Source organism: Lissotriton helveticus, chromosome 1_1 (genome assembly GCF_964261635.1).
Source record: "Lissotriton helveticus chromosome 1_1, aLisHel1.1, whole genome shotgun sequence".
Lineage (NCBI taxonomy): Eukaryota > Metazoa > Chordata > Amphibia > Caudata > Salamandridae > Lissotriton > Lissotriton helveticus.
This window is the reverse complement of record NC_136057.1, coordinates 1,664,390,470-1,664,405,414: the sequence shown is the minus strand read 5'-3', so window position 1 is coordinate 1,664,405,414 and position 14,945 is coordinate 1,664,390,470. Positions and strand designations below refer to the sequence as shown.

General features: G+C 44.8%; 1 protein-coding gene across 2 annotated transcripts in view; it reads right to left on the bottom strand.

Annotated features, from left to right (window-relative positions):
- The window catches only part of LOC144830473 (ATP-dependent 6-phosphofructokinase, muscle type-like), a 409,256-nt gene that overhangs the window by 94,325 nt on the left and 299,986 nt on the right, over positions 1–14,945 (bottom strand). For both annotated transcript variants that reach the window (XM_078688915.1, XM_078688914.1), the window contains exons 12-13: positions 13,337–13,401; positions 4,044–4,107 (exon numbers count right to left, since the gene is read on the bottom strand). In XM_078688915.1, coding sequence (XP_078545041.1) covers positions 4,044–4,107; positions 13,337–13,401 — 129 coding nt within the window. The remainder of the gene's footprint in view (positions 1–4,043; positions 4,108–13,336; positions 13,402–14,945) is intronic.

The following is a 14,945-nucleotide window of genomic DNA, read 5'->3' as shown; positions in this document are numbered from 1 at the left end:
CCTCATTGGGATTTGAATCTTGTGCTGACCTTCTTAATGGGTTCTCCCTTTGAACCTTTGCACAAGTGTCCATTGAGGTTTCTTTCTTTTAAAACGATCTTCCTCGTTGCAATCACCTCGGCAAGGAGGGTAAGTGAGCTTAAGGGTCTTAGTTCCAAGCCCCCATTCCTGACCATTCATGCTGAAAGGATGGTTCTCAGGACCAGGGCTGCTTTTCTGCCTAAGGTGGTTACTCTCTTCCATCTTGGACAGTCCATTACCCTTCCTACCTTCTATCCTCCCCCTCACCCTTCTAAGGAGGAAGAGAGACTGCACCGTCTGGACCCTAAGAGGGCGGTGTCTTTCTATCTGGACAGGACTAAGAACTTCCGGGTGGACGACCAGCTGTTTGTTGGTTTTGCTGGCTGTCGGAAGGGCAGAGCGGTGCACAAGCGCACACTTTCCAGGTGGATAATCCTGTGCATCAAGATCTGCTACTCCCTTGCGGGTAAGGACCCTCCTGAGGGTATTAGAGCACATTCAACTAGAGCAAAGTCTGCAACATCTGCTTTGTCTAGAGGTGTACCTGTTGAGGACATTTGCAGAGCCGCGACTTGGGCCTCCCTCCACACTTTCGCGAAGCACTACTGCTTGGATACCGAGGTGAGGAGGGACGGCCACTTTGCGCGCTCTGTTCTCCAAGATTTCCTGGTATAGCAGAGTGGTCACCCTCCTCCGGGAGTGGGGACTGCTGTGGGACTCTATTCACAAGGTGAGGAATCCACACGGCAGATGTATCTATCAGAAGAACAAGTTACTTACCTTCGGTAACGCTTTTTCTGGTAGATACTATATCTGCCTGTGGATTCCTCACATGCCCACCCGCCTCCCCGTTGTCCACTCTGCTATACCTGGTTTTATTGTTTGTATATATTTTGGGTTTTGATACCATTGCTATGCACTGTGTGCTATGATGGTTTGTATGTACTGTGTACATTGTATATATGCATATTTGCTGTCGTTGGTCCGTCCGTGTGCCTCGAAGGCACGGAAAAAGGGCGGAACTGACGTCATCACGCCGACGTGGGCCTAATAAGGAGTCGGTGACGTCAGACGGAGTCGCGCGCGATGCCGTGCTCCTATGACGTCGTCCACGCCGACGTGCTACGAAGAAAAAATTCCGAACGTTGCTGACGCAAGGGGGATATTCACAAGGTGAGGAATCCACAGGCAGATATAGTATCTACCAGAAAAAGCATTACCGAAGGTAAGTAACTTGTTCTTTTCTGACATGACATTGTATGTAATACCAGCTATGCCATGCATAAATTGACGCAAATGGCTTGATTGAGTAAAATGTATTCACCCAATTTCCTCTTGCTTGATGACCAAAAACTGACAGAAACCCTAGAGCCGAAGGCTAAGAAACAGTTATGACATACGGTCCCGGTGAAAATGGGATATCTTGTACATTGATTGGGTATTCGTGTCAATTGAACAATTCAAAGGAAAAGGTCGGAATTCACCTGAGACATGCTATATAGTCCCTGATTTTCCAATGAGCCACCCATATTGATGGCACTTGGGAATGTTATTATTACCAATACTTCACAAGGTCATATAACAAAAATCTATAAGCTTATGTCTGAGGTAAGAATGCTGCCAGACGCGAAGGAAAAGTCCAGATGGTAAATAGATATAGGAGGGAACATTGCTAATTCGATGTAGCTCTACTGCTGCCTACATACAAGTGAGGCACCATTAAATAGAAGACATACATTAGATTAATGTATTACAAATTTCTACACCAAATATATTACACTCTGATCGGTCACATACAATTGCCGTTGATGTTAAGCCACACAGTCTCAGGTAACGACATCCTAATGCAGACTTTCTATGTTTAGCCTGGACTTGCAGACAAATAGCCGATTTTTGGTGGTTGCATGTGTTTGAAATGCTCACAAAGATGATAACTTGGCAAGCCGAGGCTTTACCAGTGTTGACACTAATGGGATATGCCAAAGATATACCTAAACCAGGGAAACACTGTGTCTGCTTGTTAGCAAAGCAAAGAGTAACCATTAGATGGGGTAGAGGCCCTCTTACCACAATATCAGATGGGTTAAAGGACTCACAACCTAATTTGTAATTTGGAGGAGGGCCCATCCTCTGTCAGGGCAATGGAGTAAATTACTCAATTGCCCTGACAGAGGTGCTGTCTTCCAAAACATGAAATGTCCACAGGCCCAGCGGGCATTTCAAGCTTTAACAGGAACCGCCATTACAGCAGTTCCTGCCAATGCATTTTAACTTTGCTGGGCTGCTTCATCAAATATGATGGAGCCATATGTCGACAGATATAAGAAAAACAGCTCTATGTCCACTCATCTAAATTAGGCAGGTGGACATATAGCCAAACCTCCAAAGGCCCTTATTCCGTTGGGCCATCAAGAGAGATTGACCACAGTGAAGAATGGAGTAGTCCACCCAAATTTAAATTGGGCGGATGCATCGTAGTCTTGGCAGGGAGGAAACTCCATCGCCGTACAGTGGGGTTCCCTCTCCGCCAAGTTATAAATCAAGCCCTACATTTTTGGTAATGATGCTGTGGAAACATACACTGAAACTCTAACAATTAACTCATATCCGAGGGATATTTGGAACCCCCTGCAACAATATCTATCAGCAGAATCGAGGAGTGGAGAGGATAAACACCCATTAGATAAGCGATGATGCGTTAATGATCTGTTCCAGATATACAGTCAGAGACATATATGCCACAAATAGTGCAATAAGCTGAATCACTCAGCCAAGGATGTGAAAGTTATTTATCATGTGACCACATCTCTATTGGGGTTTATAATGGAGTTAGGTAAAGTTTCTGAATCATTGAAGGTGATGATGCGCTCTTTTTGATAAGATGCCTCAGCAATGTTTAACACTAATTACACCTACATGCCCACCTACACAGGTAAAGGGAAATTGGGACTATCCTTTAGCATAGGGATGAAGCTTGTGACTACTGGTTGGTGAGCTTATGATGTATGATCCCTTTTCATGTTATGACAAAGCAAAAATAATTAAGTAAAAATAAAAATAGGCAGGAAAGCTCTGCCAGGTCCCACTAGTTTGCCTGCACCACCACTGTAAATCCACTGGACCCACTCTGTCTTCATCTTTTACTTTGGCCTTGCAGCTGTTTTCATGCCCCATGCATTTTGAATTTACCCACCTATTTTACCCACTTTTCACTACTGCAGGAAGGCAGTTGCATGCATTTATATGACAAACTTTTTTTCTCAAACTCCAGAACCTCACCAGCCAGTATGAGTACTTGTTAAAAACGTTCACCTCTGCTGGAATATGTACTGCAGATCTATCATTTTTATACCCAAAAGGGATTTAAATGTAATTTTCCCCCTGATTGCTTTTTCATGAGACTATGCAGTTTGAAGAACTATCCCCTCACGCCTCTGGATTCAACCATCTTGGTAGATCTGTTCTTGACGGTCAAAAAACGACCTCAAGCCATTTAGAAGCGTGGCTTACGGAATTTGTTGCCAAAGAGAGAAAATACACTAAAATGTTTTGAGCGTTTATATTAAATTTAAAATAGTGTGGCTGATCAGAGACCCATTCAGTAAACATTTAATTTTCTTTGTGGCGTATAGTCTGTAAATTGTTTCAATCAATGTAGATGAGAAATGTGAGGCATAGCCGTGTAATTTAGGATCACACTATGTGGTGAAATGGGGAAGCAGGGAATGGAACAGGGGTCTCAGTACCACAGCCTACTGCTTACCATTATTAATAATAATAATAATTATTATTATTATTACCATTACAGCACTCAACAGTAACAACTTATATTTATAGATATCTATGAAAAATGAAAGGTTGATGTATCCCACAGAAAATTAGTCAATAATCAAATTGCCAGAAACCAAATACCTTCCATTACAAACAATTCCCAAAATGTTCCAATACAAACAGGAAAAGATGATTCCAAATACCATTTCAATAGTGCCTTTTCAATCGGAAGAATGTCTTGCTTGGCATACCTTAGTAGATGGTGGATGCAAATGAGCCAGGACCTTGTAAACGTTCCAGTTATTCTGAAAACTCCTGCAAAAAAGGTAAACAATGAATAATTCCTGTACTTTAGGGCAAAATATGGAAAATACTTTATCAACTGTGGACTGTCGGTTAACAAAAACAAAGATTTAGTCATTTAATACTTTCTGTCAGGAGTAACATTTCTCATATACAACAAAAGCATACATAATCTGCCGATTTAATAGTCTAAATTACATACAAATATAATCATATAAATGTAAGCATAAAAGTGATTATATCATATACATAACTTAATATAATAATATTTTGTGATATGATTGTTCATAACTTCAATCTGTTTACTTGGGTTATAAAGTTTCTTGTGTCCTTCATAAAACTGCAATTATTGAACTCCTTTCTGGTTGTGTAGGGGTGAGGAGGTTTCCTACACACCATTGGATAATATCATATTGCAACTTAAGAGGCATAGGATAGCTTCATGTGAGGCCATGCCGGCAAACCCCAGTGAACCCATGTGCTGTTACAAGACATTCAGATTGCCACAGGCTAGAGGGTGGTCAGGAAACTAGACCATCCCTATTGGAGCAAGACCCAGAGGATTTGCAAATGGTTGACCCTTGTCTGAAGTGACATAGAGAATAAAAAACAAGGAACTCTAATCTGACCAATAATGCTAAACATCAATCTTTTTTAAATTCCAAAATGCAGACCTACCAGGGGAGGCTTCACCGAAATGACAGAGGAGAGTCGCCCCACTGGTCAGAGTCAGTCTCAGAAAAATAAAATTATATAAAATTAATAATATTATTTTATTTTTCTGTGAAGGGTTCTGGCTGATGGTGCGAGCATGAGGGGTGGGCTGGGCCATAACAGGCAGGAGTGGTGGGCACTTAGAAGTGCACATGTAGGTTTGGCCGGCCAAACAGACATGGGCACTTCTATTTCTCTAACCCAGCTGCCATCACAGCCAGGTTGGAGAAAAGCTGCAGGCTCCCAGGCAGTGTCTGAGTGGAGAGCAGGCCGCTCAGACCAATCCTGGTGCTGCTCTCATAGCATGAGAGCAGCATCTGGATTGGATGAGGAGTCTGTGCCATCCCAGAGACTGCGGAGTCAAGCACCAAGGCAGCCGCTAGGGCAGCGGCAGGTACGTTTATTTTTTTTTATTTTTTCCCCTCAATTCCCGCCCCCGTCCTTTCCCAGCTCCCCCATTTTCATTGTGCGGCGGCCGCCACTGAGACACACCATCTTGTGCGTTCACTCTGGAAGATGCCACATCGCGACTGTATTAAAGAAACTGTATACCTTAGAGACATGTTCTCATAAAAGTCTGTCTCAAATGTCTAACCATACGGACTGCAAACAATGTCTTCTTCAAACAGGGTGTTGTGCCTGTAACGACCCAGTTTCAATGCCAGGATTTTTTTGTTGGTGCTTGCCTAGCGAAGTGATATCACACAGGCAGTCTTCTCCTCTCATGCAATGCTACACGCAGGGGAAAACAGCAATATATTTCCACTCATGCTTTCGAAAGTTCCTCTAAAGTAGGCCACCGAAAAAACAAGTGTGTTTTCAGTTTTTAACTGTAGAGCCAACACTGTATTGTCTAGGAAACTGGGTATATATGAGGTTTTCACATACATTCTTTAGGGGCAGCTTGCATACTGGAGCTCAGACGGCCTCATTTATAGTTTGACAGAGGGGACACCTCCAAAAAAGTGACAGATGTCCAACTCGCTGTATTGAGAGCGCCACTTGACATCAGTTCACTTTTCGGGGGATGTCCTGCATCTTCAAAACTCTAAATTTTAACTGCACTTTATGTCAGTGAACCTCAAATATGGACCACAGACTTTAAATGGCAAGTTAAGGATGACGTCAATGTCCGAAATATGGTATATGCAGCACATGTTTTCAGTAACAATAGGCTTAAAATTATACAAACTTAACTTTCTACACAGGGACTATATTGACAATCAGAGTAAGCATTATATTCGGGACGGGTTCAGATTGGCTCAGATTACCACATGATAAGGGACTGCCCACTTATACACAAGAATTTATTCAAAATAGTTGCAGAGACACTGGACCTGGAGACACGCCAGTGATGTTGTCCCTTGAGTCATGTTTCCTATGGGTGTTACCACATGGAGGAAAGGGGAGGTGTAACAGTGACTGTATAGATCTAGCACTAGAATTAGCCAACTGTAGAGTAGCAGGGAGCTTGAAATCTCCAGATGCTCTCTCTAAGTCACTATGGAGCTCTGGTGTGGTTGAGAGGGTGGCAGCAGAGATAGCAGTACCATGTTCTGTAGCCTAGAAAACAGCTACATGAATGAGACTGAACTAAAGCCAGGGCCACTGGTATTATGCGGCAGGGGAGCAGCAAATCAGGCTGTAGGGTTGACTAAATTATGCAGCAAGAAAACAGAAAGTATGCAGCGTAATGTTGCACATTTTTTGATTGGATTACTTCATTATTTTATCATTTTCTAAACATGGTAATACTATCTGAGAAACAATTTCACTGCATTAGCACCAGTTTAACAACCAAATACAGAACTAAGTAAGTGAAAGGAAAGATGACCAGGTAACCTCTGCGAAGGGTCTTCCACTGCGCGGAAAAACATATCACCATGTTTTAGTAACTTTCGACCTGTTTAAGCTCGAAATATATTTTTTTAAATTGCAGATGCTGCGGCAGATGATGATTTATGTGGCAAATCTATAATAATGAGAAAAAAGCTGTGATTGCTTAATCGCATAATTCTAGTGACCCTGACTATTGTAGAGGCATTAATGAAGAAACCTGAGGATACACCTGAGAGTAAGCTGATCTGCCTCACAGTACAGGGCACAGAGATACACAGTATATGAAGTGAATTGAGAAAGAGAACTGGGACATGGGTCCCTCAGCTCATTAGCAATTGTCAAACCGGGGAGGGAGAAGGTAGAATGCAGATATATGTGTTTGTTCACTATCAAACAATCATAAATCACTGTGTACACTGTAAATGAAATGTCACCCTTGTGGGCAGTTACTTGTACTGAATTGTGTGAAAATCTTTAATAAAATATGATTTAAAAAGTATGACTCCATTGTCGCCCTGGAATTCATCTATCTCATGCTGTCGTTGTTATACAATAAACCTGCCGAGTCATGGTACTGCATTGCAACAGAAATTGACAAAAGGTGAAGAATTGTGAATTTAGATCGCAAAATGCATGGCCACTGAAATTCTTACATAAGGTGAGTATGCTGTCACAGGCAGTGCAACAAGTAGGTAGCAAGGCAGAGGTGGAGCCTTGGAGTGAGTGTGACTACAGGCTACCCCATCCTCCGGAGGGGACAACGACTCCGGAACAACGAGTTCCAGAGTCACGCAAGCCGAACAACGACTTGCCCGAACAACGACTTAGCCTTAACCATGCATGTGCGTGGTTAAGGCTAAGTTGGTCTAGTGTTCGGGATGGGCTGAGGTGAGAGGAGTGTCGGACAGGATTAGGACAGGTAAGAGGGTTTCGGGGAGTTTTAAGGGGTGCGGGGTTTGGATGAATTTTTAGGGGGTGGGGAGTGTTTGGGTAAGTTTTTAGGGGGTGGGGGTTTGTGTTAGTTTTGAGGGGGTGGGGGGGTTTGTGTTAATTTTTAGGGGGTGGGAGGGGTTCGGGGTAGTTTCTAGGATGTTGAAGAGGTCCGTGTTCGCTTTTAGGGGGTGGGAGAGATTTGTGTTCGTTTTTAGGGGGTGGGAGGGGTTCGGAGTAGTTTCTAGGAGTTTGGGGGTCTTGTGTTCGTTTTTAGGGGGTGGGAGGGCTTTGTGTTAGTTTTTAGGGGATGGGAGGGGTTCTGGTTAGTTTTTAGGAGGTGGGGGTTTGTGATAGTTTTTAGGGGGTGGGGTTCAATTAGTTTTTAGGGTTTGGGAGGGGTTCAGGTTAGGTTTTAGGGGTGGAAGTGGTTCAGGGTAGTTTCTAGGAGGTTGGGGTATACTTAGGACTGAAGGATTTGTGTTCGTTTTTAGGTGGTTTGTGTTGTTTTTAGGGTGTGTGGGGCCTCATTTTAGTTTTTAGGGGGTGGGAGGGGTTCAGGTTAGTTTTTAGGGGGTGGGAGGGGTTCAGGTTAGTTTTTAGGGGGTGGAGGGGTTCAGGTTAGTTTCTAGGAGGTTGAGGGGGTTTGTGTTCGTTTTTAGGCGGTGAGAGAAGTTCGTCTTAGTTTTTAGGGGGTGGGAGGAGTTCGGGGTAGTTTCTAGGCATTTGGGAAGTTTGTGTTAGTTTTTAGGGGGTGAGGTGGTTTGTGTTTGTTTTTAGGGGTGTGGGGGCTCGAGTTAGTTTTTAGGAGTTGGGAGGACTTTGTGTTCTTCTTCAGGGGTGGGAGTGGTTCGGGATAGTTTCTAGGAGGTTGGGGGTGTACTTAGGACTGAGGGGGAAAGGGAGGAGGTTGGTAAACTTAGCCACAGATAGGCGTTTACCAAGCATGGTAAGCAGGTGCATAACATCCTTCTCTCCTAGTCCCCCCTTTTTAATCATATTAACTAGATGCCAGAATAAATAAGATACACCTACTAGCCAGATATTTTTAAGATACACTCCAGAACAAACCCCCACTCCTATTTTTTAACACCATCCCCTTTATCATTGGATAGTCACTTAAGTGTTGCCGCATATTCCATAGGTCGCTGCACGTTCCGCTCAGTAGCGGAACTGGATAGATGCGATGAAGAAGTATGCCACAAAGCGGTAACCCTAGTGAGTGAGGGTTTCACAAGGAACATTTGTTTTATCCAGGGAAGGTTTAGTCTCCTTGATATAGCTGGATTCTCATTTTGTGTTGTAATTCTTGTTGTGCAGGACAAACCTAACATATCCTCTCACGTCCCCGCTCTTTTTTTTTTTAAACACATTTTATTGGTCAAGCGGCACATGTACAGCAGAGTCCTGTAACCCAGTGACATCTGCACAACCATAACATATAGAATTGACTTTGACATTTTCCGCGACTGTATCCAATTAAAGGAAATACAACATAAATCCAACGCCCCCCCCGATTGCACTATATATCCACCCTAACCAGATCTGCACAAATATTGATAATTATATTATCCACCAGGGTCCCACCCCGTTCCCAGAGTCTCCGCCAAGCAGCCTGAATTTTATAAGCGCTGGTCCCATTCTACAGGACCCGGGTCTAGGAGCAATCCCCGATAGTCTGCCCACCGTTTAAATATTTTGAAATGTTTTAGGGGGCATCCCCTAGAAATGAAGATAGGTTTCTCAAGGCCCATTCAAAAGTCCAGACCATTCTTCCGTGCGGCCACTGCAGGGGGCCTCGGAGCCTTCCAAGCCCTTGCTATATCCCTCTTTGCCAATGTAAGACCTAACAGTAATAGATGGTGTTTATAGACATTGCCTCCTATCCCCTCCAGACCGTGTAATAGTGCTAGTTTCGGTGAGCGGGGAAGATTCCAGCCCAAAACCTCCAATAAGCAAGTGAAGACCCCCCTCCAAAACCGATCCAGAGAAAGACACTGCCAGACTGTATGCATCAGCGTACCATCCTCCCTGTGACATCAGAGACACATCAGGGAGGCAACCAAACCCGCCCTCCCCAATCGCATTTGTGTGCAATAGACCCTATGCAAATATTTAAACTGGACCAGGCGTAGACGCACCGCTATGGTGGGGCTGCTAGGGCCTCCACCCAATCTTCCTCCTCCAAATGTCCTAAATCCCCCTCACAATCCTCCCGAAGTTTCTGCACCGTGGAGGAGCAGCGAATAACAAGAGTTTGATATATCCTGGATATCTTGCAGTCCTGGCGTTCCCCCATAAAAACCTTTGCTTCCAGGGGGCTGAACTCAGGCACTGACTCCAACCCCACCAGACTGGACGACAAAGCGTGCCGGAACTGAAGGTATTTGGAAAAATTGGGACCGTGGCATATGGAATTCCGCCTGAAGGTCCTGGAACAATTTCAGTGCCAGACCCTTCATAACATCCCTCAAGACGGAGAACCCTATAAGATCCCACCCTCTGAAACCTTGCAGAGCAGCTAATTGCGGCAAGCGCCCATTATCCCAAAGGGGGTCTCCTGCGTCAGCTTATTCCACCACCCCATTCTACGCAGTGCCTGCCTCCATACCGGGAACACAACCTTTGTTGCCAGGGGCAATGGTCTCCGCAGCGGTGCTGATTATAATACCGCATGCAGCGAGTGATCACCCATAGGCCGCCGTTCCACCGCGTATGTCGGGTCCTTCCGACTGCCCTACCACCATTCGTTCAATACAAGTAAGTGAGATGCTTGATAAAAGGACAGGATATCGGACAATGCTAGTTTTCCACTATAGGTAGATAAAAAGCACGTCCACAGGGCCACACGCACCTTGCCCCCTCCCACAAGAACTGCCCGAGGGCCGCGTTGACTTGCCGAACCAATAAGGGGGGAATCGGATACGGGTGGTTCTGCAACTGATAGGTGAGATGAGGGAGGGCCACCATCTTGAATATGGCTGATCTGCCATAGATGGTCAATGGAATACGGGACCAGATCTTAATATCATCACGTACTTGCTCCCAGACCTGAAATAGATTATGCTCCCAGGCGACTGCAGGCATATGCTTTATAAAAACACCCAAGTATTCAGTCCTCCCATCGCCATCTCGATCGACGATGCCTAGCCGCCCAGATCACACCGACCTCCAAGCAACTACATAGTAGATTTGTGGGGATTCATCTATAGTCCAGAGGTTTCCCCAAATATCTGCATAATACGTAGGAGCCGTGGCCCGTTCTATCCTCCTCTGTGAGGAAGAATAGGACAAGGTCCACATACAGGGAGATCCTATCCGAAAACCCCTGAGCCCATTCATAGACCTGAACCTGCGCGCCCATACGCACCCACGCTGCTCCATTGCAAATGCAAATAGATACGGAGACAGGGGGCAACCCTGTCTCGTTCCCCGACCTATAGAAAACTCGGTTTAGAGACTTTGATGGATATGTTTTTTAGTTGTAGGGGGCAATCGAGTCAAGAATGTTCAAGATGGAGCTATTGTAGTGCTCTGTAAGGTCATGCACATCCACCATGTCCACCTGGGGAGTCAGGGAATCGTTACTGAGGACAGATAAGTCATTAGGGTTTACGTTCTGCCAACTTAATATGGCTTAGCTGCAATCTTCCCAGTCAGGTGTGAAAAAAGTGTCTTTTCTGTCTCATGTCCAGCTCCTTCTGCAGTCTTTGGAGGATTGGCTGCTCTGAGTCATCAGAGCCCGTTCGTCGCTGGGGTCTTTGATGTCGATGGTGGCCTTGGAGTGGAAGATTACTTGATCCTCAGCATCGAAGGGGCTTCCGCTTATAGTGGAGTCGCGGAGCATACAGGATCTTCCAGCTCGATGGTCACAAAGGGTCAATGCTCTTGGACAGGAGATTTGTCATCTCCAAGGCCTTTATTAGGTGCTGACTTAAGCTGAAGACGGCAGATGCCCTACCAGCTGTGATGATTTCAGCACAAGGCTGAATGCCCAGCCCCAACAGGAAGTGCTCTACCTCGGTGTGGGGCCACTTAAGAGGCTTAGCGGGGGTCGTCCCCAGTCATACTTATGACCCTGGTGTAGAATTTTGTTCGAGGGCCACTTGTGGAGGACGAGGGTACCTCCTCTTATTCCTCCTGGTCAGAGTCACCTGATTTCACTACCTCTGGACTGGCCAATGATTGGTAGAGCTAAATGCTTGAAGGGCTGGTGCTTTCACCTTCCTCGAAGCTGAGAGGGGCCTGTTCTCCGAAAATATTGAGTGCATCGCCGGGGAATTGTTGATGCATTTTCTGCTTGGCGTAACGCCTCTCCCATCGGTACTGTATGATATTCTTCAACTGAAAGGTGAGGCAGGCTTGCATGTGGCACTGTCAGTGGAGAGGCAGAAGTTACAGACATTGTGCCGGTCGGACCACATTTTCTTCTTGTGGCACTGGGGAACTCCCAAAAGAAATAATCTAACTGAAGAGACATCTGGCACCGAAGAGGGAGCAAGACTCTGGGGCTGCAAGTTGATCAATGGCATCGGTTTTCAAAGGGTGCCAAGAAGAAGAGTGCAGACGACAAATGTTTTCCCCAGTTATGGGTCACAACTTTAACTGTGTGGGTCTCAAAGAAAAAAGAGGAACATGTCAAGCATCAAGACCTGTTGGTACACTTCTGAATCTGAAGGCTGAAAAAAATCTATCTAATATGAAGTTAGATGCCACACGCATTGCCAACTAGGGGTGAGGTCATACTCCATCTCCTGACTCCAACGCCTTTCTTCCAAGAAAACCACCCTGCAAACTTCGGAGCACAACACTATATTGCAGGAGAATGGAGAGCATGTGTATCTACAGCAACACTTGCTACTACCATGTCTTTTTCAGTGTCTTTGTCTTTTTAGTTTTTCCCTCACCCTCTGAGGTGTGCAGCTTGTCTTTGAGGTAGCTGAGGAGGCTAAGACGTGGTGTTTATGGGTGATTCAGGCCACATTCATATCAATTCTGGCTTTTAATAAGCCCAGAGAGAAGTAGGAATTGAAATTTTGTATGTGTGCCTGAATGAGTTGCCTAGCTGCATAAAATGCAAGCTACACAGCTTTCTTGTTATGGTATCAGAAGCTGAGCTTTACTGCCACTGTTCCTATAATTGAATGGTGCTTTCAAGCCCTAACACCAAAATGGAACTCTCCAGTTCTGGCACCTGAAACGCAGATTTGCAGCACTGGCAACAAGGAGGCAATGCTTACAAGAGTCATTTATGCATCTCTTGTGGCTATCTTCAACACAGGTTATGGGGTCTTGAAGGTGAATGTTATCTAGAAGTTGCCCTGACACCTGAATCCTATACAGTTTGCAATGGGGCTGATTACCAGTGGCATAGTAATCGGGCCACGATTCCTGCAGCCAGTGATCACTAGTAACTTCGGTATCTGTAACTCCAAGGTGGGGGAATAACTCATGCATGTTGTTCAGCTTTTCTGTGCAGTTTTCACCCTACAATTTCACCCGCTTGAGTTCGTGTAGAGTCTGGGTGAAAAACTCCTGAGCCACAATGTATTCATCTGGATTACTAGTGTATTCTAAGGCACAGATTTTCAGAATCATGCCTTTTAAGCGTGATGTGTACTATTTTATGTCATTTAGTGACATAAAAATAGAAAGGGACTCATTTTTCTCCACAAACAGAAGCTTCCCTTTCTGAAAAAGATATTGTGATAATTGCCTGTAAAGACCAAGGGTAAGTTCAGATTCCGTTAAATCTTACCTGCCTCTCAGATTCACAGCATCTACAAATCGTTTCTCAGTCATGGCTTTCGTGACATCTTTAGTCTGTAAGAAATGAAAAACAATTCAAACAAATTACAAGCTGAATGAAACTAATTTTGCTTATTCCAAAGTAATTTATGAATTTTTCCTAGTGTGTGTGTGTATATATATATTTTATATATATATATATATATATATATATTATATATTACCTACTGGCGGTCGCCAGTAGGTATAAATAGTTAGGATTGTTTTCCATAGGGAAATCGCAACATTCTATTGGGAATAACTTTGGCGCCGGTTGAGGAATCTTCCTGAATTTTTCCTTAACTTTGCCTCGCGGCGCTCCGGTCCTTCCCTGAAAGTTTGGGGGGGATTCGTCAAGCGGGGGCCGAGATAAAAGGGGGGTCCCAAAACGTGTTTTCCCCATGTTAATTTCCATAGGGCGGTCGGACTCACTTTTAGCTCGAACGGCTGAATGGTTTACCACCAAACTTGGCAAAATTGTAGGGACTGGTAGCCCGATGTGCCTTTGCTATGTCTCAAGATATATGCTCCAGTGGTTTTTGAGTAATTTAGGTTCAAAAAAATTTATATATCTATGGCAGCTTACCCGTGAGCTTACCCGTACGCTTACGGTACGCGCACGTACGCGTACCGTACACGTACCTCTAGTGCGCGAGCTGCATTCTGATTGGCTGCCAATGTCTGTCAACACTCCAAAACAGAAACTGTTGGCAGCCATCTTGTGCCTCGGTAGACTGAGGCACAGGAAAGCAGAAAAACAAACGTGTAGAACTCAAAAAGGGGGCAGGGTAGAAGCATCCTGACCCCCTAGGCCTGCTCAGGGGGTCCCACAAGGACCCCCAAGGCCCAAAAAAAATAAATTAAAAATTCGGAAAATCGCGGGGTACGCTTACGGTACGCGGTGCGCGAACCTCATTTTTTTACAAGAACAAAAAAAAGATTTGGGGGCCTTGTAGAAACACTCTGACCCCCCTAGGGCGGTTCAGGTGGTCCCGTACGGATATTAACATATATAAATGTTATCCGCTAATAGAATTAGCATTTAAAAAACAAAGGTTTCAGGCCTTATATAGTTAGGAATTAGCATTTAAAAAACCTTTGAAATTCACTGAAAAAACATAGGTTTCACACCAGTTATAGTTAGGAATTAGCATTAAAAAAACCTATGAAATTCTCTGAAAAAACCATAGGTTTCACACCAGTTATAGTTAGGAATTAGCATTTAAAAAACCTATTAAATTCACTGAGAAAACCATAGGTTTGACACCAGTTATAGTTAGCTGAACATTTTACTCATACACACACACACCCCACACACATACCCCCACATACAAACACCCCACACCCACCCCTCCCACACACACCCCCACACATACCTCACACACCCACACCTCCACCCACACCCAAACACCCCACACACCCAAACCCACACACACACCTTACACACCCACACCCGCACCTACACCCACACACCCCACACACCCCTACCCACACACACCTCACTCCCCCCACACACACACACACCTCACAGACACACCCCACACATCCCCCACACACACCTCACCCCTCCCCCACTTACA